The 21,697-nt window shown below is 47.2% G+C and overlaps 1 protein-coding gene across 4 annotated transcripts; it reads right to left on the bottom strand.

Annotated features, from left to right (window-relative positions):
* Positions 1–3,038: 3,038 nt before the first annotated feature.
* On the bottom strand, positions 3,039–21,350 carry RAB7B (RAB7B, member RAS oncogene family). 4 transcript variants are annotated; one of them, XM_038749366.1, is made up of 7 exons: positions 21,209–21,350; positions 20,787–20,907; positions 16,202–16,263; positions 15,248–15,374; positions 14,070–14,285; positions 10,268–10,393; positions 3,039–3,707 (listed from the first exon to the last, which is right to left on the bottom strand). In XM_038749366.1, exons 3-7 carry the CDS (start codon positions 16,252–16,254, stop codon positions 3,627–3,629), a joined length of 603 nt encoding a protein of 200 aa, XP_038605294.1. In that variant the 5' UTR covers positions 16,255–16,263; positions 20,787–20,907; positions 21,209–21,350; the 3' UTR covers positions 3,039–3,626. The 4 variants fall into 4 exon arrangements, with proteins under 4 accessions (XP_038605294.1, XP_038605295.1, XP_038605292.1 ...); XM_038749367.1 differs by lacking the exon at positions 21,209–21,350 and having other exon boundaries at positions 20,787–20,989; XM_038749364.1 differs by lacking the exons at positions 20,787–20,907; positions 21,209–21,350 and adding an exon at positions 19,513–19,629.
* Between the last annotated feature and the right edge of the window lie 347 nt (positions 21,351–21,697).

Genomic DNA, 21,697 nt, shown 5'->3' with positions numbered 1-21,697 from the left:
TTCAGTTACCTCATCTGTAAAATGGGGATTAAGACTGTGAGCCCACATGGGGCAACCTGATAACCTTGTATCTACCCCACTGCTTAAAACAGTGCTTGGCACATAGCAAGCACTTAACAAATACCATTATTATTATTATTATTATTTTAAAAAAGAATTGCAGAGACACGGCAGTGGGTAGTGGTGGTTTTTCCCCACTGCCCAGAAGGTGGAAAGTCCTGGGTTGGGAAAGCACCATCCCTACATCACTAGTAACCTGCTGCAGAGGCAAGATTAGCCCCCAGTATCCCAGCTCTCTGGTAGGAATGGCAGACACCATGACCACATCCCCAAAACCCTTAGGATACATCCCCCCTCCCCTCAGAATAGTTTCCAGGAAATGGCTTTCATTTGTGGCTCTGACCATTGAAAGTCCTGGGGTATCTCAATCAGTCTATCATATTTATTGATAGAGCACTGTATCTCTATCAATAAGTGCAGTGCACTGTACTATGTGGTTGGGAGTATACAATATAATAATATAACAGAATTGGCAGACACATTCCCTGTCCACTAAAAGCTTCTCTGGTCCCTTGCAATGGACTACCTGAAGCCCAGCAGAGGATGTGGGGAGGCAGCTGAGACCCAGTTTCCTTACCTCCTGTCCATTCCAATCCTCTAGACTGGAAGCTCCTTGTGGGCAGGGGATAATAATAATAGTAATGATTGTATTTGTTAAGCACTTACTTTGTGCCAGGCACTGAACTAAGCACTGATGTGGATACAAGCAAATTGAGTTGGACACAATCCCTGTCCCATGTGGGGCTCACAGTCTCAATCCCCATTTTACAGATGAGGAAACTGAGGCACAGAGAAGTGACTTGACCATGGTCACACAGCAGACAAGTGGCGGAGCCCAGATTAGAACTCATGACCTTCTGACTCCCAAGCCTGTGCTCTATCCGCTACGCCACACTGCTTCCAATTGATCGATTGATTCCAATTCCCATCCGAGCTGGGTCTTCCTCCCAGGGCCTGTGGAGGCCATGGAAACAGGACAATAAGCTAGCTGTTTGTCCGAGATCTTTTCTCTGTAGAACAATTCCTCTTTTAGGGTCCCCAAGAGGTAGGTGATTTGCGTTGGACTGGGACTTGCGGACTCTCAGGTGAATAAATAAGGAGGATTTATTTGCCGGTCCTGGAGGAAATTTCATTCTCATAGGAGGAGCTGGCTCAGCCCTGATGGAAAGTTGCCTACTGAGGGGCAAAAAAGGTATTACTCTCCCTGGGGCTCTGAGTGCCCAGGGAGGTTGAACTGTCCATGCCCAGAAGGATCCTGAGGCAGGGGAGAAGGCAAGATGATAATGTGAGCTTGCTGTGAGCAGGGAATGTGTCTGTTTATTGCTCTATTGTACTTTCCCAAGCATGATGATGATGATGGTATTTGATGATGATGGTATTTAAGCGCTTACTATGTGCAAAGCACTGTTCTAAGCGCTGGGGGGGATACAAGGTGATCAAGGTGTCCCACGTGGGGCTTACAGTCTTCATCCCCATTTTACAGATAGGGAAACTGAGGCTCTGAGAATTTAAGTGACTTGCCCAAGGTCACACAGCAGACATGTGGTGGAGTCGGGATTCAAACCCATGACCTCTGACTCCAGAGCCTGTGCTCTATCCGCTATGCCACACTGCTTCCAATTGATCGATTGATTCCAATTCCCATCCGAGCTGGGTCTTCCTCCCAGGGCCTGTGGAGGTCATGGAAACAGGACAGTAAGCTAGCTGTTTGTCCGAGATCAAACATTTAATACAGTGCTTTGCACACAGTAAGTGATCAATAAATATGATTGAATGAATGTGTTGCTAATAATAATAATTGTGGTTCCTGTGCCAGGCACTGTGCTAAGGACTGGGTAGATACAAGATAAGTTGAACACAGTCCCTGACCCACATAGGGCTCACAGGGCAATGGGTATTTAATCCCCATTGTACAGAGGAGTTAAGTGACTTTCCAAGGTCACACAACAGGCAAGTGGTGAATTTGGATGTAGAACCCAGGTCTCCTGTAACCCAAACTGCGCTCTTTCCACTGTCATACCACTTCTCCCAAATGCATTAGTACAGTGCTCTGCACACAGTAGGCCTTTAATACCTTTTCACATCTTTTTGGCATTTAAGCGCTTACTATGTGCCAGGCACTGTACTAAGCACTGGGTAGAAACAAGCAATCCGTGTCCCACATGGGGCTCACAGTTTATAGATTGGAATGCAACCATTTACAGACCCTGACTAGATAGAGCACCTTCCTGGGAGTCAGAAGGTCCTGGGTTGTAATCCCGACTCCTCCACATGTCTGCTATGTAACCTTGGGCAAATCACTTCACTTCTCTGGGCCTCAGTTACTTCATCTGTAAAATGGAGATTGAGACTGTGAGCCCCACGTGGGACAGGGACTGGTCCAACCCAATTTGTATCCACCCCAGCTCTTAATATAGTGTTTGACACATAGTAAGTGCTTGGCAAATATCACAATTATTGTTGTTATTATTATTCTTATGGGGGCTAGGGGTGAGGAGGAGGAAGCAGCATGGCTTACTGGATAGAGCACAGGCCTGGGAGTTGGAAGGTCATGGGTTCTAATCCCTGCTCCACCACATGTCTGCTTTGTGGCCTTGGCCAAGTCACTTCTCTGTGCCTCAGCTACCTCATCTGTAGAATGAGGATTAATAATAATAATGATAATGATGGCATTTATTAAGCGCTTACTATGTGCAAAGCACTGTTCTAAGCACTGGGGAGGTTACAAGGTGATCAGGTTGTCCCACGTGGGGTTCACAGTCTTCATCCCCATTTTACAGGTGAGATAACTGAGGCCCAGAGAAGCAAAGTGACACACCCAAAGTCACACAGCTGACAAGTGATGGAGTCGGGATTAGAACCCACGACCTCTGACTCCCAAGCCCGGGCTCTTTCCACGGAGCCACGCTGGATTGAGTGCGAGCCCTATGTGGGACAGGGACTGTGTCCAATCTGACTAATTTGTCTCTACCCTAGAGCTTAGAACAGTGTTTGGCATCTAGTAAATGCTTAACAAGTACCATAGTTGTTTAGTATGAAGGCACTCTGCTAGATGATGGGGTGCAGGGTAGATTTTCCAGATGGAGCAGTCCTTTCCTGAGTTAAGGACTGTGTCCAATCTAATTAATTTGTCTCTACCTTAGAGCTTAGAACAGTGTTTGGCATCTAGTAAAGGCTTAACAAGTACCATAGTTGTTATTAGTAGGAAGGCACTCTGCTAGATGATGGGGTGCAGGATAGATTTTCCAGATGGAGCAGTGCTTTCCCGAGTTAAGGACTGTGTCCAATCTAATTTGTCTCTACCCTAGAGCTTCGAACAGTGTTTGGCATCTAGTAAATGCTTAAAAAAGTACCATAGTTGTTATTAGTAGGAAGGCACTCTGGTAGATGATGGGGTGCGGGATAGATTTTCCAGACGGAGCAGTGCTTTCCCAAGTTAAGGGCGGTTCTTAGCCTGGAGACATAGTTCAATGGCTTTCTCCCTCTTCCAGTCCACCAGAAGTTGGGCAGCGGGTTTCAGTCTTATCAGCTGCCTAGCTGGGTCCTGAGGTGGGCTCCCACCTCTATCAGCAACATTTACTTTGTGTCTGGTCTTCGGGAGTGAGCTTGATGGAGTCGGTGAAATAGCTGTCCAGAATCCCTCGGTACTGGGAAAGAAAGAAAGGAAACTAAAACAATGTCATGAACACTTTATGTCTGCCTCCCCAGTATCGTTGCGAAGCAGAGAAGGGTAGGGATGACTTTCCACAAATTTCAGAGGGGAAACTGGGGCTCAGAGAGGTGAAGTGACTTGCTCAGAGACAAACAACATTCATTCGTTCATTCAATTGTATTGATTGAGCGCTTTCTGCGTGCAGAGCACTGTACTAAGTGCTTGGGAGAGTACAATACAACAATAAGCAGACACTTTCCCTGCCCACAACAAGCTTACAGTCTGGGGGGCAGGGGGGAGAAAGACTAATGTAGAGGGGGAGACTACTATAAATAGATTCCAGATATGTTCACAAGTGCTGTGGCGCTAATGGCCAAACAGGGAATGCAGATATTCTTGATATCCTTGATATCTTGATATTCAAGATATTCTTGATTCCAGATATCCTTGGCTTTAGGCTCACCAGCAGTGTGGCTTTATCCCTGGGAGTCAGAAGGTCATGGGTCCTAATCCCGGCACCGCCACATAACAATAATAATAATAATAATAATAATGATGGTATTTGTTAAGCACTTACTATGTGCAAAGCACTGTTCTAAGCGCTGGGGGGATACAAGGCGATCAGGTTGTCCCACGTGGGGCTCACAATCTTAATCCCCATGTTACAGATGAGGTAACTGAGGCATAGAAAAGTTAAGTGACTTGCCCAAAGTCACACAGCTGACAATTGGCAGAGCCAGGATTTGAACCCATGACCTCTGACTCCAAAGCCCGTGCTCTTTCCACTGAGCCACGCTGCTTCATGATCTTGGGCAAGTCACTTCATTTCTCTGGGCCTCAATTCCCTCATCTGTAAAATGGGAAATAAGAGTGTGAGCTTCATGAAGGACAGGGACTGTGTCCAACCTGATTAACTTGTATCCACCCCAGTGTTTAAAACAGTGCTTGAACACTAACAAGTACCATTATTATTGTTATTATTATTATTATCATTATCTTTGCTTCCCTCCTTCTCCTGCCTAGAATCCCATCTGTCCCTGTCTCAGGTAGGTGTAGATTTAACCTGACCCAGACAGCTGGGTACCCTATTTTTTTTTTTTTTTCAGGTTCTCCAGGGTTGAAGATTCCACTCTCTTGGTTACTTGTCCCATTGTCTAAAACCTCTTGCCTAACAGAAAATTATTCCTTAAATTAGTGGTGCTGTTACTTAAACTGCTTTTTCCAGGCAAAGACACCAGAGGTTGCTGCTGCCTCATTCATTCATTCAATCAGTTGTATTTACTGAACGCTTATTGGGTGCAAAGTACTGCATTAAGTGCTTGGGAGAGTACAATGTAACAATAAACACACACATTTCCCATCTACAATGAGCTTACAGCCTCGTTCTGCCTTTTTGCCTAGTGTGGGGGGTAAAAACACAGCACAGAACTCACGACCCTTCCCTTCCCCACAGCACCTGTATATATGTATATATGTTTGTACATATTTATTACTCTATTTATTTTACTTGTACATATCTATTCTATTTATTTTATTTTGTTAGGATGTTTGGTTTTGTCTCCCCCTTTTAGACTGTGAGCCCACTGTTGGGTAGGAACTGTCTCTATATGTTGCCAATTTGTACTTCCCAAGCGCTTAGTACAGTGCTCTGCACATAGTAAGCGCTCAATAAATACGATTGATGATGATGATGACCAAATGTTGCCGACTTGTACTTCCCAAGTGCTTAGTACAGTGCTCTGCACACAGTAAGTGCTCAATAAATAAGATTGAATGAGTGAATAAATGACCAGAGAAGAGCATGGACTAGAGAAGGAGGATGGTCTAGTGGATAGACACGGGCCTGGGAAGGTCATGGGTTCTAATCCCAGCTCCCCCACTTGTCTGGCTTGTGACCTTGGACAAGTCACTTCACTTCTCTGTGCCTCAGTTTCATCAACTGTAAAATGGGGATTAAGACTGTGAATGCTATGTGGGACAGGGATTGTGTCCAACCCAATTATCTTGTACTTACCCCAGCTCTTAGAACGGTGCCTGGACCATAGAAGTGCTTAAGAAATACCATAATAATAATGATTATCGTGATAATATAATAATATTATATAATATGTATTATATGTTATATAATATAGTAATGATAATAATAATTATTATGATAATTCCCCCTGGCCTGGAATGCCCTCCCTCCATACATCTGCCAAGCTAGCTCTCTTCCTCCTTTCAAAGCCCTACTGAGCGCTCACCTCCTCCATGAGGCCTTCCCAGACTGAGCCCCCTCCTTCCTCTCCCCCTCTTGCCCCTCCCGATCCCCCCTTACCTTCTTTCCCTCCCCACAGCACCTGTATATATGTATATCATCATCATCATCAATCGTATTTATTGAACGCTTACTATGTGCAGAGCACTGTACTAAGCGCTTGAGAAGTACAAATTGACAACATATAGAGACAGTCCCTACCCAACAGTGGGCTCACAGTCTAAAAGGGGGAGACAGAGAACAAAACCAAACATACTAACAAAATAAAATAAATAGAACAGATATGTACAAATAAAATAAATAAATAAATAGAGTAATAAATATGTACAAACATATATACATATATACAGGTGCTGTGGGGAAGGGAAGGAGTAAGATGGGGGGGATGGAGAGGGGGACGAGGGGGAGCAGAAGGAAGGGGCTCAGTCTGGGAAGGCCTCCTGGAGGAGGTGAGCTCTCAGCAGGGCCTTGAAGGGAGGAAGAGAACTAGCTTGGCGGATGGGCAGAGGGAGGGCGTTCCAGGCCCGGGGGATGACGTGGGCCGGGGGTCGACGGCGGGACAGGCGAGAGCGAGGTACGGTGAGGAGATCAGCGGTGGAGGAGCGGAGGGTGCGGGCTGGGCAGTAGAAGGAGAGAAGGGAGGTGAGGTAGGAGGGGGCGAGGGGATGGACAGCCTTGAAGCCAAGAGTGAGGAGTTTTTGCTTGATGTGTAGGTTGACAGGCAGCCACTGGAGATTTTTGAGGAGGGGAGTGACATGCCCAGAGCGTTTCTGCACAAAGATGATCCGGGCAGCAGCGTGAAGTATAGACTGAAGTGGGGAGAGACAGGAGGATGGGAGATCAGAGAGGAGGCTGATGCAGTAATCCAGTCGGGATAGGATGAGAGATTGAACCAGCAGGGTAGCAGTTTGGATGGAGAGGAAAGGGTGGATCTTGGCAATGTTGTGGAGCTGAGACCGACAGGTTTTGGTGACGGCTTGGATGTGAGGGGTGAATGAGAGAGCGGAGTCGAGGATGACACCAAGGTTGCGGGCTTGTGAGACGGGAAGGATGGTAGTGCCATCCTTATATATATACATATATATATGTATATAGTGTATATACATATTTGTATATATGTTTGTACGTATTTATTACTCTATTTTATTTGTACATATTTATTCTATTTATTTTGTTAAAATGTTTTGTTTTGTCATCTGTCTCCCCCTTGTAGACTGTGAGCCCGCTGTTGGGTAGGGACCGTCTCTATATGTTGCCAACTTGTACTTCCCAAGCGCTTAGTACACTGCTCTGCACACAGTAAGCGCTCAATAAATATGATTGAATGAACGAATGAATAATACTAATAATAGTAATGTTATTATTTAAACCCTTACTGTGTGTCACGCACTGTTCTAAGCTCTGGAGCAGATACAAGTTAATCAGGTCGGACACGATCCCTGTCCTACATGGGACTCACAGATTAGGAGAGAGGTCATCAAATCCACATTTTACAGATGAGGAAACTGAGGCACAGAGCAGTGAAGTGAATTGGTCAGTGTCACACAGCAGGCAAGTGGTGGAGACAGGATTAGAACCCAGGTCCTCTGATTCTCAGGCCCATGGCTCTTTCCATTATTCATTCATTCATTCAATCATATTTATTGAGCACTTACTGTGTGCAGAGCACTGTACTAAGCTCTTGGAAAGTACAATTTGGTAACAATTAGGCAGGTCTACGGCAATTCAGTCTCTGGGTAGCTGGGACTTTGTGTGGCTGCCCATCTTGGGGTGGGGGCAGTGGGCCAAAAGGCTGGGGGGGAGACCGGATAAATGTCTGGCCCCCGCAGAGCTCTGTCACCATGGAAACTAGTTACTGGCCCATGTATGCGAAATATTTTCCAGATCTGGTCTGATTTTGGCTCCACGCATTCTAAGTTCAAGCTTGAATCTTTCCCTGTCTGGGAAGGCCTACTTGATGAAGACTGGGGAGGAAATGACAGAAATTCCTCTCTTTCATCTCTCTCTACCTTCCCTTTCCTCCCTTCTTGGCTCTCCGCCCCTGGACTCTCCTCCAGGCTATTAAAAAAAACTTAGGTTGAGGAAGAAAGAATCTCCTTCTGAAAAAAAGTATCCTAAATTTGTCCATCATGCTGCATTAGGATCTCAAAGAAGACAGGAGCAGTGTTCATTCTAGGAAAGCCTATAGCATTGGGGATGTCCTAATGTATCAATCAAGCACTGTTTAGTTCTGTGTCAGATCACTAACAGTAATAATAATAATTGTGGTATTTAAATGCTTACTATGCGCCAGGCACTGTACTAAGCGCTGGGGTGGATACAAGCAAATCAGGTTGGACACAATCCCCGTCCCTTATGGGGCATACGGTCTCAATCCCTATTTTACAGATGAGGAAACTGAGGCACAGAAGTGAAATGACTTGCTCAAGGTCATAGAGCCGAAAAGCTGCAGAGCTGGGGGATTAGAACTAGAGAACCCCATACCCTTGCTCATGCTTCCTGTTCCAGCCAGGCAACCTGCTTTCTCCCCATTAAATGAGACTCTTCTTCCTTCTCCATGTCATCATTTATTCCGCTTCCGCTATCTGGAACTCTCTCCCACTTCTTGCATAAGCCATGTTCCTCCACTCCTTCAAAACTCCACTAAAAACCTGGCTCCTCCAGGAAGCTTTCCCAGGTTAACCTCTCCTATCTCTCATCACTTTCAACACCCCAATAACGAATTAGCATTTATGAATACATCAACCACCGTGTGTTGTGTTTCTCTTGCCTGTTATCTTGATTGATTTTTAGGTCTCATGTCTGTTTTTTGTGCTTTGATTACCTTGGTTTTTTTGTGCTTTGATTACCTTGCCTTGGACTGTCTCCCCCACTGGACTGTCAGTCCCTCCATGTCTTCTCCTTGCCCTGTCCGTCACTAAAGAAGCAGTGTGGTCTATTGGATAGAGACCAGGCCTGGGAATCAAAAGGACCAGGGTTCTACCCCCAGTTCCTACCCTTGTCTGCTGTGTGACACTGGGAAAGTCACTTCACTTCCCTGTGCCTCAGTCGCCTCATGTGTAAAATTCATTCCTTCAATCGTATTTATTGAGCGCTTACTGTATGCAGAGCGCTGTACTAAGCATTTGGAAAGTACATGTCAGCAACAAAGAGAAACAATCCCTGCCCACAATGGGCTCACAGTCTAGAAGGGGGGAGACAGACATCAAAACAAAAAAACAGGCAACAATAACATCAATATAAGTAAATAGAGTTATAGCTATAGATACACACATCAACACAAACAGGCATTAATATAAACAGAATTATAGATATGTACATATATACATGTGTTGTGGGCCGAGGGGCGTAAAAAGATAATCTGGGCAGCAGAATGAAGTATAGACTGAAGTGGGGAGAGACAGGAGGTTGGGATATCAGAAAGAATTTTAATCAATCAATCAATCAATCGATCGTATTTATTGAGCACTTACTATGTGCAGAGCACTGTACTAAGCGCTTGGGAAGTACAAATTGGCAACACATAGAGACAGTCCCTACCCAACAGTGGGCTCACAGTCTAAAAGGGGGAGACAGAGAACAGAACCAAACATACCAACAAAATAAAATAAATCGGATAGAAATGTACAAGTAAGATAAATAAATAAATAGAGTAATAAATATGTATGTAATGCAGTAATACAGTTGGGTTAGGATGAGTGATTGAACTAATGTGGTAAAATGGGGATTGAGACCGAGCCCCATATGGGACAGGGACTGTGTCCAAACTGATTTTCTTCTATCCACACCAGGGCTTAGTACAGTGCCTGGCACATAGGTGCTTAAAAAATACCAGAATTATTATTATTATCATTAATCAACTTAGAGCCTGGTGCTGTGCTCTGCAGGTTGGGATGCCTAGTCAATGCTATTTTCTAGCAGACGAACCTCCTGGGTTCCAAGTTAGGCCACTCCCAGGATGTCCTGCCCATGGTTGACCCTGCCATTGTTGTTGGACTCCTCTTCCCCTACTCCCCCTCCCTATCCCCCAGCCTTACCTCCTTCCCCTCCCCACAGCACCTGTATGTGTATATATATGTTTGTACATATTTATTACTCTATTTTATTTGTACATATTTATTTTATTTTGTTAATATGTTTTGTTATCCGTCTCCCCCATTTAGACTGTGAGCCCGCTGTTGGGTAGGGATCGTCTCTATGTTGCCAACTTGTACTTCCCAAGCACTTAGTACAGTGCTCTGCACACAGTAAGCACTCAATAAATACGATTGAATGGACTGCTCACCCTGGTGACTCACCCTCACTAGTGCCTGCCTGGCTAGTGTCTCGAATGCCTGCTCAATGTTGATATCATTCTTGGCAGAGACTTCAAAGTATGGGATGTCCTTCTCTGTGCACCATCCTAGAGCCACCTCCTGGGAGACCTGTAGGAGGGAAATATTATTGGTGTTATTATTATTAATAATAGTAATGATGGCATTTGTTAAGCTCTTACTATCAGCCATGCACCTCACTAGGCTCTGGGTTAGATATGAGATAATCAGTTTGGCACTGTACTCGGTGCTGGGGTACACGATAATCAGGTTGGACACAGTCCCTGTCCCACATGAGGCTCACAGTCTAAGTGGAAGGAAGAATGAGTATTTAATCCCCATTTTACAGATGAGGAAGCAGGCCCAGTGAAGTGACTTGCCCAAGGTTACAGAGCAGACAAATGGCAGAGCTGGGATTAGGTCCGTTCGACTCCTAAATCCATACTCTGTCCATTAGGCCATGCTGTTTCTCTTCCTGGAAGGCAGGGATCGGGTATACCAATTCTACCGACTCCCTAGAACTTAGTACAGTGTTCTGCAGGCAGTAAGAACACAATAAATATCATTGATTGATTAGTTTCAGGTTGATTCCCAGGGGTTGTGGGGTGCTCCTCTGAGGCAAAGCCATGTAGTTGGAGTCTGGGAGTATATCTGTCTCCTCTACTGTTCCCGCTTGGGTGGTGGGTAGGATCCCCCAATCTCATGCCACTCATGAGAGTACAGTGTTCTTTCACCATCCCCCCCTGGATCCTCTGTTCATCATGTCTACAGGTCAGAAAAATAAGCAAGGCTCAGAGCTCTGAATCTAGGGCCCAGCCCTATGGACAAAGAAATTAATTGTAGTAGTTATTAAGCATTTACTCTAATTAAACATTCATTCAATCATATTTATTGAGTGCTTACTGTGTGCAGAGCACTGTACTAAGCTCTTGGGAAGTACAAGTTGACAATATATAGAGATGGTCCCTACCCAACAGTGGGCTCACAGTCTAGAAGACTACAGCCCAGAATTCCCTCTGGGCTGTAGCTCCTTGTGGAAGGGAATGTGTCCTCCAACTCTGTTATATTAAACTCTGCCAAGTACTTAGTAAAGGGTTCTGCACATAGAAGGTGCTCAATAGGTCTGTACTACATTAAATGACTTACTCTGAAGCAAGCACTGTACTAAGCATGAGGGCAGATAGGTACAAGATAGCCTGAACATACACAGTCCCTGTCCCACCTGGGGTTCGTGGACTGAGGGAGAACAGTTATCTTCCCATTTTATAGATGAGGAAACTGAAGCACAGAGAAGTGAAGTGAGTAGCCCTAGGTGACACAGCAGGCCAGTGGAGGAGCCGGATTACATTCCAGGTCTCCTGGCTCTTTCCTCCAGGCTATTTCAGAGCCTGATCTCATAATGCCTAGGGCAGCAGATGGGGTGACAGGGGGAGGAAATGAGCCAGTTGTCTCACCTTGTCCCATGGGAAGTATGGTTCTGGTGGGGCCAATTTTGGCAGGACATCTTGCTGCCCCTCTGATGGGCTGACACTTATAAGCTTCTTTCCCCAACTCGAGGGGGCAGGCTTGCTCAGTACTTGCTTAATGTCACTCTTAAAAATGCTGGAGTGTGGCAGAGTCTTCTTAAAGTAACCATTGTATTGTGCTCTGGTGCCCTAGTCTTACCCCTAACCCTCAGCGTGAAATCTGTGGTTACTCAGGGCACTTCCAGTGACTTGTGTTGTCTCTGATCCCTCAGGGGCCAAGGGAATTTTTTCTAGATGTTGCTTCTCCATAACCTCTGTCTTTTCTCTTCTTCCGCCTCTTTTTCACCTTCTTCTCTTCCTCCTCTTCTTATTCCTCCTCGTCCTTTTCCTCCTCCTTCCCCGTCCTTTCCCCCCTCCTTCCCCTGTCCTTTCCCCCCTCCTTCCCCTGTCCTTTCCCCCCTCCTTCCCCTGTCCTTTCCCCCCTCCTTCCCCGTCCTTTCCCCCCTCCTTCCCGTCCTTTCCCCCCTCCTTCCCCTGTCCTTTCCCCCCTCCTTCCCCTGTCCTTTCCCCCCTCCTTCCCCTGTCCTTTCCCCCCTCCTTCCCCTGTCCTTTCCCCCCTCCTTCCCCTGTCCTTTCCCTCCTCCTTTCCCTGTCCTTTCCCTCCTCCTTCCCCTATCCTTTCCCTCCTCCGTTCCCGTCCTCTCCCTCCTCCTTCTCCGTCCTCTCCCTCCTCCTTCCCCATCCTCTCCCTCCTCCGTCCCTGCCCTTTCCCTCCTCCGTCCCCGTCCTTTCCCTCCTCCTTCCCCGTCCTTTCCCTCCTCTTCCCCGTCCTTCTCCTCCTCTGTATCAGAAATTAGCTCTGAATTGTTTGTCAATCAATCAGTGTTTCCATGTTCACCTGTTGCCATGATGGGAGACACTATTCCAAATAAGTTTGCCAGTGAGGGCTAAGCCAAGCTGGCCCCTACAGCTCTGGGGTGGATTGCTTAGATTTTTCACAGAAACAGCACCTGTGCCTTCTTCCCTATCACCACCACGTCATTTTCCTACCCCAAATATCTTGTGTCATATCTGCATGAGGAGGAATGAACAACAGTTGATCTCTCCTTCTCGCTCCTCCATGAGACCGTGACTCTCTCTGGCAGAGGGGTGTCTCTTCTCTGCCATGGGCTCCCAGTTCCCGGATCAGTGTTCTGCCTCACATGGGCACTCTGGAGTCCTGCCAGAACTAGAAATCCCAGGGCCTGCTTCTTCTGCAGGTGGTCTGAACTAGTATTGGCCACAAACACCCAGGGCTCTGGGCAGCGTCCCGTACACCCAACCTCCTCCAGCAGCAAGTCCTAAACCATTTCTGGTTTGCCCTGAACTCCCTCCTGTGGGGTCCCCGCCTGACCTTGACTGGAAGGGCTTTGGTTTGGCCTGGCTTGGGCCTGGGGACCGGGCCTCAAGGGACAAAGGCTGACTGGGCCCCAAGATGTAGGAGCCCAGGGAAGCAGTTTCACTTACTGGTTAGAGCACAGATCTGGGAGTCAGAAGGACCTGGGTTCTAATCCAGGCTCCACCACATGTCTTCTATGTGACCTTGGGCAAGTCGCTTCACTTCCCTGGGCCTCAGTGGTAAAAAGGGATCAAGAGTGTGAGTCCCATGTGGGAAAGGAACTGCGGCCAACTTGATTACCTTGTATCTACCCCAGTGCTTGGGACAGAGTAAGTGCTTAACATGTACCATTATTATTTATTATTATTATTATCATCACTGTCAGGGGCAGGTGATGGGGCAGAAATGGGACACTGATCAATTCTTCCCATTTTCTGGTTCAGAAAGTGAGGCCTTTAGAGGTTAGGGGACCTATTCAAGGTCACACAGTGTGTTGAGAGGGGAATACTGTCTTTCAGGTCTGCCCCTAGGGAAACTGTCTGAACCTACAAGTGTTGGGAGGCCGGTTTACCAATCAATCAATTGTTTTTGTTGAGTGCTAACTATGCACAGAGCACTGTTCAATGTGCTTGGGGAGGGTACACTACAAAAGAATAATAATAATGGCATTTATTAAGCACTTACTCTGTACTGAGCACTGGGGAGGTTACAAGGTGAACAGGTTGTCCCACAGGGGGCTCATAGTCTTAATCCTCATTTTACAGATGAGGTAACTGAGGCACAGAGAAGTTAAGTGACTTGCCCAAAGTCACACAGCTCGCAATTGGCAGAGCAGGGATTTGAACCCATGACCTCTGACTCCAAAGCCTGGGCTCTTTCCACTGAGCCATTAGCTGGGCAGTCCGTGTCCACTGCCCAGCCCAGGCGAGACCTCCCCCTTTACCTGTCGGTCATCCAGATCGATCTTGTTCCCCAGAACCACCATGGGAAAGGCCTGGCCCGTGGAGACTGTCTTCTCCAGGATGTCACCTCTCCAGTCATCCATGGCGTGGAAGGACTCCAGGTCAGTGACGTCATAGGCCAGGATGCAGCCGTCCGAGCCTTTGTAGAAGGTCGACACCATGGACCGGAACCGCTCCTGACCCCCTGTATCCCAGATCTGGGGAAGAAGAATTCTCAGCCAATGCAATCCACGCCTACACGTTGCTATCCTTCCCCTAAATTCATTCATTCAATCGTATTTATTGAGCACTTACTGTGTGCAGAGCACTGTACTAAGCGCTTGGGAAGTACAAGTTAGCAACGTATAGAGACAGTCCTTACCCAACAGCGGGCTCACAGTCTAGAAGGGGGAGAACACTGAGTGTGGGTACACTGCATGTACCCACCCCTTCCTTGCATAAATAACCATTACCCATACCCACCCCTTGCATACATTCATTCAATTCATTCAATCGTATTTATTGAGCGCTTACTGTGTGCAGAGCACTGTACTAAGCGTTTGGGAAGCATAAGTTGGCAACATATAGAAACAGTCCCTACCCAACAACAGGCTCACAGTCTAGAAGGGGGAGACAACAACTCAATAATAATAATTATGACATTTGTTAAGCACTTACTATGTGCTGAGCACTGCTCTAAATGCTGGGGTAGCTACAAATTAATCAGGTTGGACACAGTCCCTGTCCTACATGGGGCTCACACTCTTATCCTCATTTTGCAGATGAGGTAACTGAGGCACACAGAAGTGAAGTGATGTGCCCAAGGTCACAAAGCAGACAAGTGGAGGAGCTGGATTAGAACCCAGGTGCTTCATTCATTCAATCGTATTTATTGAGCATTTACTGTGTGCAGAGCACTGCACTATGTGCTTGGAAAGTACAATTCTGCAATAGAGACAATCCCTGCCCACAACAGGCTTACAATCTAGAAGGCTCTTAGGCCCGTACTCTATCCACTAAGCCGTGCTGCTTCTCTTGCACACATTATCATTGCGCGTACCCACCCCTTAATTACACTGGCCTACTCCTTGGCACACACCAGCTTCTTGCACGCCTTTAGGTGGATGAAACCAGTGGGGCTTGCAGGATTGGATGTGTGGGGTGGGGGAACCTTGCTCACCTGGAGCTTCAGGGTGGTATTGTCCACCACGATGATCTTGGAGAGAATGCTGGCTCCCAGGGTAGTCTGGTAGTCTTCATAGAACGTCTTGTGTATGTACTGGTGCAGGAGGGAGGTCTTTCCCACGCTGTGGGCACAGGTGCCAAACACATGTAGACACACAGAGAGGTGGCTTTGCCTATCTCTGCTCCAGCCCTAGTGGGGGATCCTCAACCCTGTTGAGGATCCCTAAAGATGGTGGTTTCCCTAAAGATAGCACCCTGCCCCCATTCCAGACTGTCTGATCGTTGTGGGAAGGGAATATGTCTGTTTATTGTACTCTACCAACCGCTTAGTACAGTGCTCTGCATGCAGTAAGTACTCAATAGATACAACTGACTGAATAAGTGAATGATACCTACTGCTATCAGAGATGGGGATTTTCTAGGGGATGCCCTTAGGGAAGTGGGAATTCCCCAAAGCATCTGCAAAGGGCAAGTCCTGGTTCCTGCTGAGACCGGGATGGCTTTGGGGAATGGGGTGGACTTCCTCTCACTCCTCCCACTCAAAATGCTTGGCCAATGGAATAATAATAATAATAATAATAATAATAATAATAATAATAATAATAATAATAATGGTATTTGTTAAGCGCTTATTAGGTGCTAAGCACTATTCTAAGGGCTGGGGTAGATACAAGGTAATCAGGTTGTCCCACATGGGGCTCACCGTCTTAATCCCCATTTTACAGATGAACTCACTGAAGCCCAGAGTCACACAGCTGTTAAGTGGCGGAGCTGGGATTAGAACCTACAACCTCTGACTCCCAAGCCCAGGCTCTTTCCACTAAGTCACGATCCCCCCCAGCGCTTAGAACAGTGCTCTGCACATAGTAAGCGCTTAACAAATGCCATCATTATTATTATTATAAGGTCGTCATCCTCTCCTCTGTGCACGTGAGTAAGGTTGGCTTACCCAAGGGCACCAATGATGATGAGCTTCAAGTCTACTTTCTTCCTGGAATTCATGGAGGGTCCCTAGGGCGGAGAAGAGGGAAAGATACAGAGACTGGGAGACAGTGCAGACTGCTGCTTCTTGAGGCAGAAAAACTTTGAGAAAGTATGTCTCTTACACCCCCTTCCCCATCCTCCCACTCCCCAGCCCTTCCCCTCCCGCTCCGGCCTCTCTGACTTCGGTCAGGAGATAAAGAGTGGTCCAGACAAATCTGGAAGCAGCACGGCCGAATGAATAGTTCACAGGTCTGGAGTCAGAAGGACCTCAGTTCTAACCTTAGCCACTTATCTGCTGTGTGAGCTTGGGCAAATCATTTAACTTCTCTATACCTCAGATACCTCATCTGTAAAACAGGGATTAAGACTGAGAGCCTCATGTGGAACATGGACTGTGTCCAACCTGATTAGTTCATATCTAACCCGGTGCTTAGTATAGTTGCAGGCACATAATAGGTGCTTAAGAAATACTATTTAAAAAAAAAACCAGAAAAAAGCCAGTGCTCATGCTGGTTTTTCATCTCCTATTGTTTCAGCCCAGAGACTAACCATAGGAGGAGAGTTAATCATAAAAATTGTGGTATTTAATACAGTAAGCACATAGGTGTTTGACAAATACCATTTTACCCCCCCCAAAAAAAAAAAATAAACCTGTCTTTTTCCTCTCCCCTCAGCAAACTCCGAGCTCTCCCAGAGACTGGGATAGGGGGGAGGGGAGCCCCAATACAAGGGGGTGATTGTAGGGAGGTCAGTGAGACCATAAAAGCCAGCAGTGTTTGTGCTTTCTATGCAGAAAACATTCTCCTGCTCTCCCTCCTTCTTCCCTGAGGAACTACAGTGTTTGTAGAACAGTAAGACAGTCTTGGGAATCTGGTTCACCCTTGGTTTCTTCCTCCTCCTCCTCCTCCTCCCATCATAGCCAGGGCACTATCACCATCTGCACCTGCAGCTTCAGTGAGGCTCTGTGGAACTTGCAGGGGTCCGACCAGCGTGGGGCTGAGAAGCAGCATGGTCTAGTGGATAGAATACGGGCATGGGAGTCGGAAGGAATTGAATTCTAATCCTGTTTGACCCTGGGCAAGTAACTTCATTTCTCCATGCCTCAGTTATCTCATCTGTCAAATGGGAATTAAGTCTGAGAGCCCCATGTGGGATGTGGACTATGTCCAACCTGATTAGCTTGTATCTTCCCCAGTGCTTAGTAATAGTGCCAGGCACATAGGCGAGCAGCATGGCTCAGTGGAAAGAGCACGGGCTTTGGAGTCAGAGATCATGTGTTCGAATCCCAGCTCCTCCACATGTCTGCTGTGTGACCTTGGGTAAGTCACTTAACTTCTCTGAGCCTGTTACCTCAACTGTTAAATGGGGATTAAGACTGTGAGCCCCACGTGGGACAACCTGATCACCTTGTATCCCCCCAGTGCTTAGAACAGTGCTTTGCACATAGTAAGCACTTAACAAATGCCATTATTATTATTATTATTAAAAAAAAAAAACAGAAAAAGTCCAGTGCTCCTGCTGGTTTTTTACCTGCTATTGCTTCAGCCCAGAGACTAACGAAATGGAAGGAGAGTTAATCATAAAAATTGAGGTATTTAAGTGCCTACTTTGTGCTGAGCACTGGACTAAGCACTGGGGTAGATTCGGTACAGTCAGATAAGAAACAGATCCCATTCCACGTCGGGGCACACACTCTAAGGTGGAGGGGAAACAGATGTTTTGTCCTCATTTTTACAGATGAGGCACAGTGAAGTGAATGGCCCAAAATCACAAAGCAGCCAAGTGGCGGCACCAGGATCAGACCTTGGGTCTCCTGATGTTCAGTTCTGTGCTCTTTCCACTGGGCCATGTTGCTCCTCAGAATTTGGGGAGACTTCCAAATGTCTAGGCAGGCTGGTTCCTTTCTAGGTTCAGGATGCCCTTCTGAGGAGAATAACAGAGATGGTAGAAATGTTTCCTGCCCATGAGAAGCTTCGATCTAAAGGGACACAGATGCAGATCTAGATGCAGAAGTGAGAGCTAGAAGGAGAAATGAGGGATTAGTCAGGGAAGGACACTTTCTCTGCTGAGACACTACAACAGCCAATCACTGCCCTCCTGTAAATCCCTTCTGCTTCTCCACACCTTGTGATTTGGGTGTAATCCAGGCTGATTCAATCAATGAGACTCACACTCAGGAATCAGGGTGACTCATTCTCTGTGGTTTCTGCTCAAAACACGTCAGCATTGCTAATCCCATAGACACCCCCTCACCCTTCCCTGGACCAAAGTGCCCTGCGAACAAGCTTAGCTTTGGGCCACGAGGGTTTTCAAAGGGGCTTCGACAGAGCCACTCTTAACAATAATAATTGTAGTCTTTGTTGAGCACTTACTATGTGCTAAGCACTGGGTAGATGTAAGATAATCAGGTCTGGTTGGTGGTATTTGAGAGCTTACCAGGGCTTAGAACAGTGCTTGGCACTTTTAGACTGTGAGCCCACTGTTGGGTAGGGACTGACTGTCTCTATATGTTGCCAATTTGTACTTCCCAAGCGCTTAGTACAGTGCTCTGCACATAGTAAGCGCTCAATAAATACGATTGATGATGATAATAAGTGCTTAACAAATACCATTATTATTATTATCATTATTGCTGTGTGCAGAGTGCTATACTAAGAGAGTACAATACATCAATATAACAGACATATTCCCTGCCCGCACAGTCCCTGTCCCGCATGAGGTTCACTGTCTAAAGGAGGGCGGGTATTGAATTCCCATTTCAAAGAGGCAGAAACTGAGGCAAAGAGAAGTGATGAAGTTATTTGCCCAAGGTCACCCAGCAGGTAAGAGGCAGAGTTAGGATACCCTTCTGTAGAGGGGTATTATACTGATGAATGTGCAATGGGCACAGAGCCCAGGAAGGGTAAAATGACATCTCTCCCTCACTCCTGGATCCCCAGGGAGAGCCTGCTTAATAATAGTAATAATAATAATTGTGGTATTTGTTACTACATGTCAGTCTATCTTCTAAGCACTGTAGATACAAGATAATCGGGTTGGACACAGTTCTTGCCTACATAGAGTCTTAATCCCCATTATGCAGGTGAGGGAACTGAGGCACAGAGAAGTTAAGGACTTGCTCAAGGTCACACAGCAGATAAGTGGCAGAGCCGGGATTAGAATCCTGGTCTTTCTTTCAGGCCCATACTCTACCCACTAGGTCACACTGCTTCTCTGCTGTTTGGGGTGTAGAAGGGGGTTCTACTGGCAGAGACTCAGATCCCCCAACAACCCTACCCCTGAACTTTCCCAGGTGAGCTCTTCCAAGAGGAAGGGAGGTCTCCCCCATCTTCTAACACACCAGTAAGGGGTGGTGGGGCATGACATCGGAGTGGTGCCTTGAATCAATCACCTAATCATTAGTATTTAGTGGGTGCTTATTGTGTGCACTAAGGGCTTGGGAGAGTACAAAACAGACTTGGTAGATGTGTTTCATGCCCACAAGGAGCTTACAGCCTAGAGAGGGAGACAGACATGAAAAGAAATTATGGGTATATACATAAGTGCAGTGGGGCTGAGTGTGGGGTGAATAAAGGGCACAAAAGCCAAGTGAAAGGGTGAAGCAAAAGGGAGAGTGAACAGAGGAAATGAGGGTTAAGTCAGGGAAGGCCACTTGGAGATGTGATTTAACCCCAGGATACCCAGACCTGGTGGTAGGCTTGGGGTGAAACACCAGAACCTGGAGGGAATATGGCACCAGTGTGAAAAGTGAGGAGAGGGGATGTCAGGTAGAAACAGACACATGAATCCTGAAGGATGGTCCCCCAGACTAGGATCCCCAAAATTCCTTATTCTGACCAATCTGCCCCTTCAGTGGAAAGTCTGGGCATTTGGAGTTGGAAAGTCCAGAGGCTTCACATTCTGAGCTCATTATTCCCAAATCTCAGCCCTTAACGGTTTAATGGGCCCTTAATTCTGCGGCTTCTTCCGCCAAGTCACAGAAACAGAGTCATCTGGCCCCGGCCTCCACATAAGCTCCACTGGACACTCACCACCTGCTCCTCTCCTTGGACCAGGCCAGGAAACATCCATTCCAAATCTGTTTGGATTTGGAATGTCTGAGCTGGGCAGGTCGGGAGCCCACACAAATCCCGGGAACTGCCTGTTCCTGCCCCGGCTTCTCCCTGACCTTCTTTTGTTGAACTCTTGGAGGAGGAGTTCTGCTTCCTGATTCCTTTCTTAAAGCTTGTCTCCTCTGTTCTCTCCCGACTTTCTTTTGGGGCCTCTTTCCCCCATTCCTCTTTTCCTCCACTACCTCTATGTGCCTCTCAATTCTGCCCTGTTAGCATTCCCTTTCCCCTCTTCTCTCTGGCAGCCTCTGCCCCGCTTCCCTTCTCCATCCTCCAAACTCTCCCGGCCCCTGACAGTATTCAACTGATCATACTTCCTGCAGCTGTTCCAGGGACCCCTTTCCCCACTCGGGGTGCTTCAAGAGGTGGATAAATTTGTTGGCCCAGCCTGGCCCTATCAGGTGCCCGTCTTCCTGGCTTCCCCTCCCCTCCATGACTCACCAGAGAAGGTGTGTGAATCGGACTTCCTTGCTAACTTCTCTTTGGATCAGAGAGCCATGGCACTCCGGCCCCCAGTGGGCTCTCCTTGCTGCTCCGTTCTGGCCTCCTGGTCGCCTCTCACCTGTCCATATTTATAAGAAACATTAAGGGGAGCAGGAGGGTGCTGGCTCCCCAAGAATCTTGGCAGAACCCCCCGGCTCAGCCCCGCCCTGCTCAGGCACAGCCAACTGAGAAGAGGTTGGGGTTTAGCCTCTTTCTGAAGTCTGTGCCAGGGCAAGATGGGGCCCTATTTATCTGCACAGACAATTTTTGCCACATTCCAATAAATCAAATCCTTCACGCGGCCAGAACCCCCAACCCTTCCAGGTTTTCCAGCTCCCAGCTGGAACAGGCCAGCACAGAGAAACAAACAAGCTACTCACTGTCTGTGGAATCCAGCTGCTTAGAGTGGCACGGAGAATGACCCAAGGCTCAGAAGTTTCTGAAGCCAGGGGCTGCCGGCTTGCTGGCCTGCTAACCACTCACCCAGGGTGTCTGAGAGCGGAGGGCAGGAGGCTTTGGAAGGAGGAGCTCCTGGGAGAATTAAGGCAACATCTCCTGACTTATTTTTTCCCCTTTCTCGTGCACAGGCATGAGGAAGATTGCAACAGAGGCTGTCCTAAGATGACATCAGCACCCTGTGGGGGTAGGAGGGGGTGGATTCCCCAAGCCAGATTTAATGCCTACTAAAGAATCTCATTCATATATGGAGATTCTGTGGGAGTATGGAAAGGGGAGGGAGGAGGTGGGATTTCACAGTTTGGTTCCATGGTCAGATCCCATCCTGAATCGGTAAGGTCCCTTGATCTCCTTACAGTGATGGAGGGAGGTGCCAGAGAAAGGGTCTGAAAGTCATTTTGGGAACCTTAGCT

This window comes from Tachyglossus aculeatus, chromosome 7, assembly GCF_015852505.1.
Source record: "Tachyglossus aculeatus isolate mTacAcu1 chromosome 7, mTacAcu1.pri, whole genome shotgun sequence".
NCBI classification, from domain to species: domain Eukaryota; kingdom Metazoa; phylum Chordata; class Mammalia; order Monotremata; family Tachyglossidae; genus Tachyglossus; species Tachyglossus aculeatus.
This window is presented reverse-complemented; position numbering and strand designations above follow the sequence as displayed.

Coding starts and splice junctions, on each gene's coding strand:
- RAB7B (XM_038749364.1), bottom strand. CDS start 19,602: ATGTCATGCCCCACCACCCCTTACTGGTGTGTTAGAAGATGGGGGAGA. Junction 10,394..14,069: donor TCGATCTGGATGACCGACAG/GTAAAGGGGGAG, acceptor TCCCTCCTACAG/GTCTCCCAGGAGGTGGCTCT. Junction 3,708..10,267: donor CCAGGCAGGCACTAGTGAGG/GTGAGTCACCAG, acceptor TTTCTTTCCCAG/TACCGAGGGATTCTGGACAG.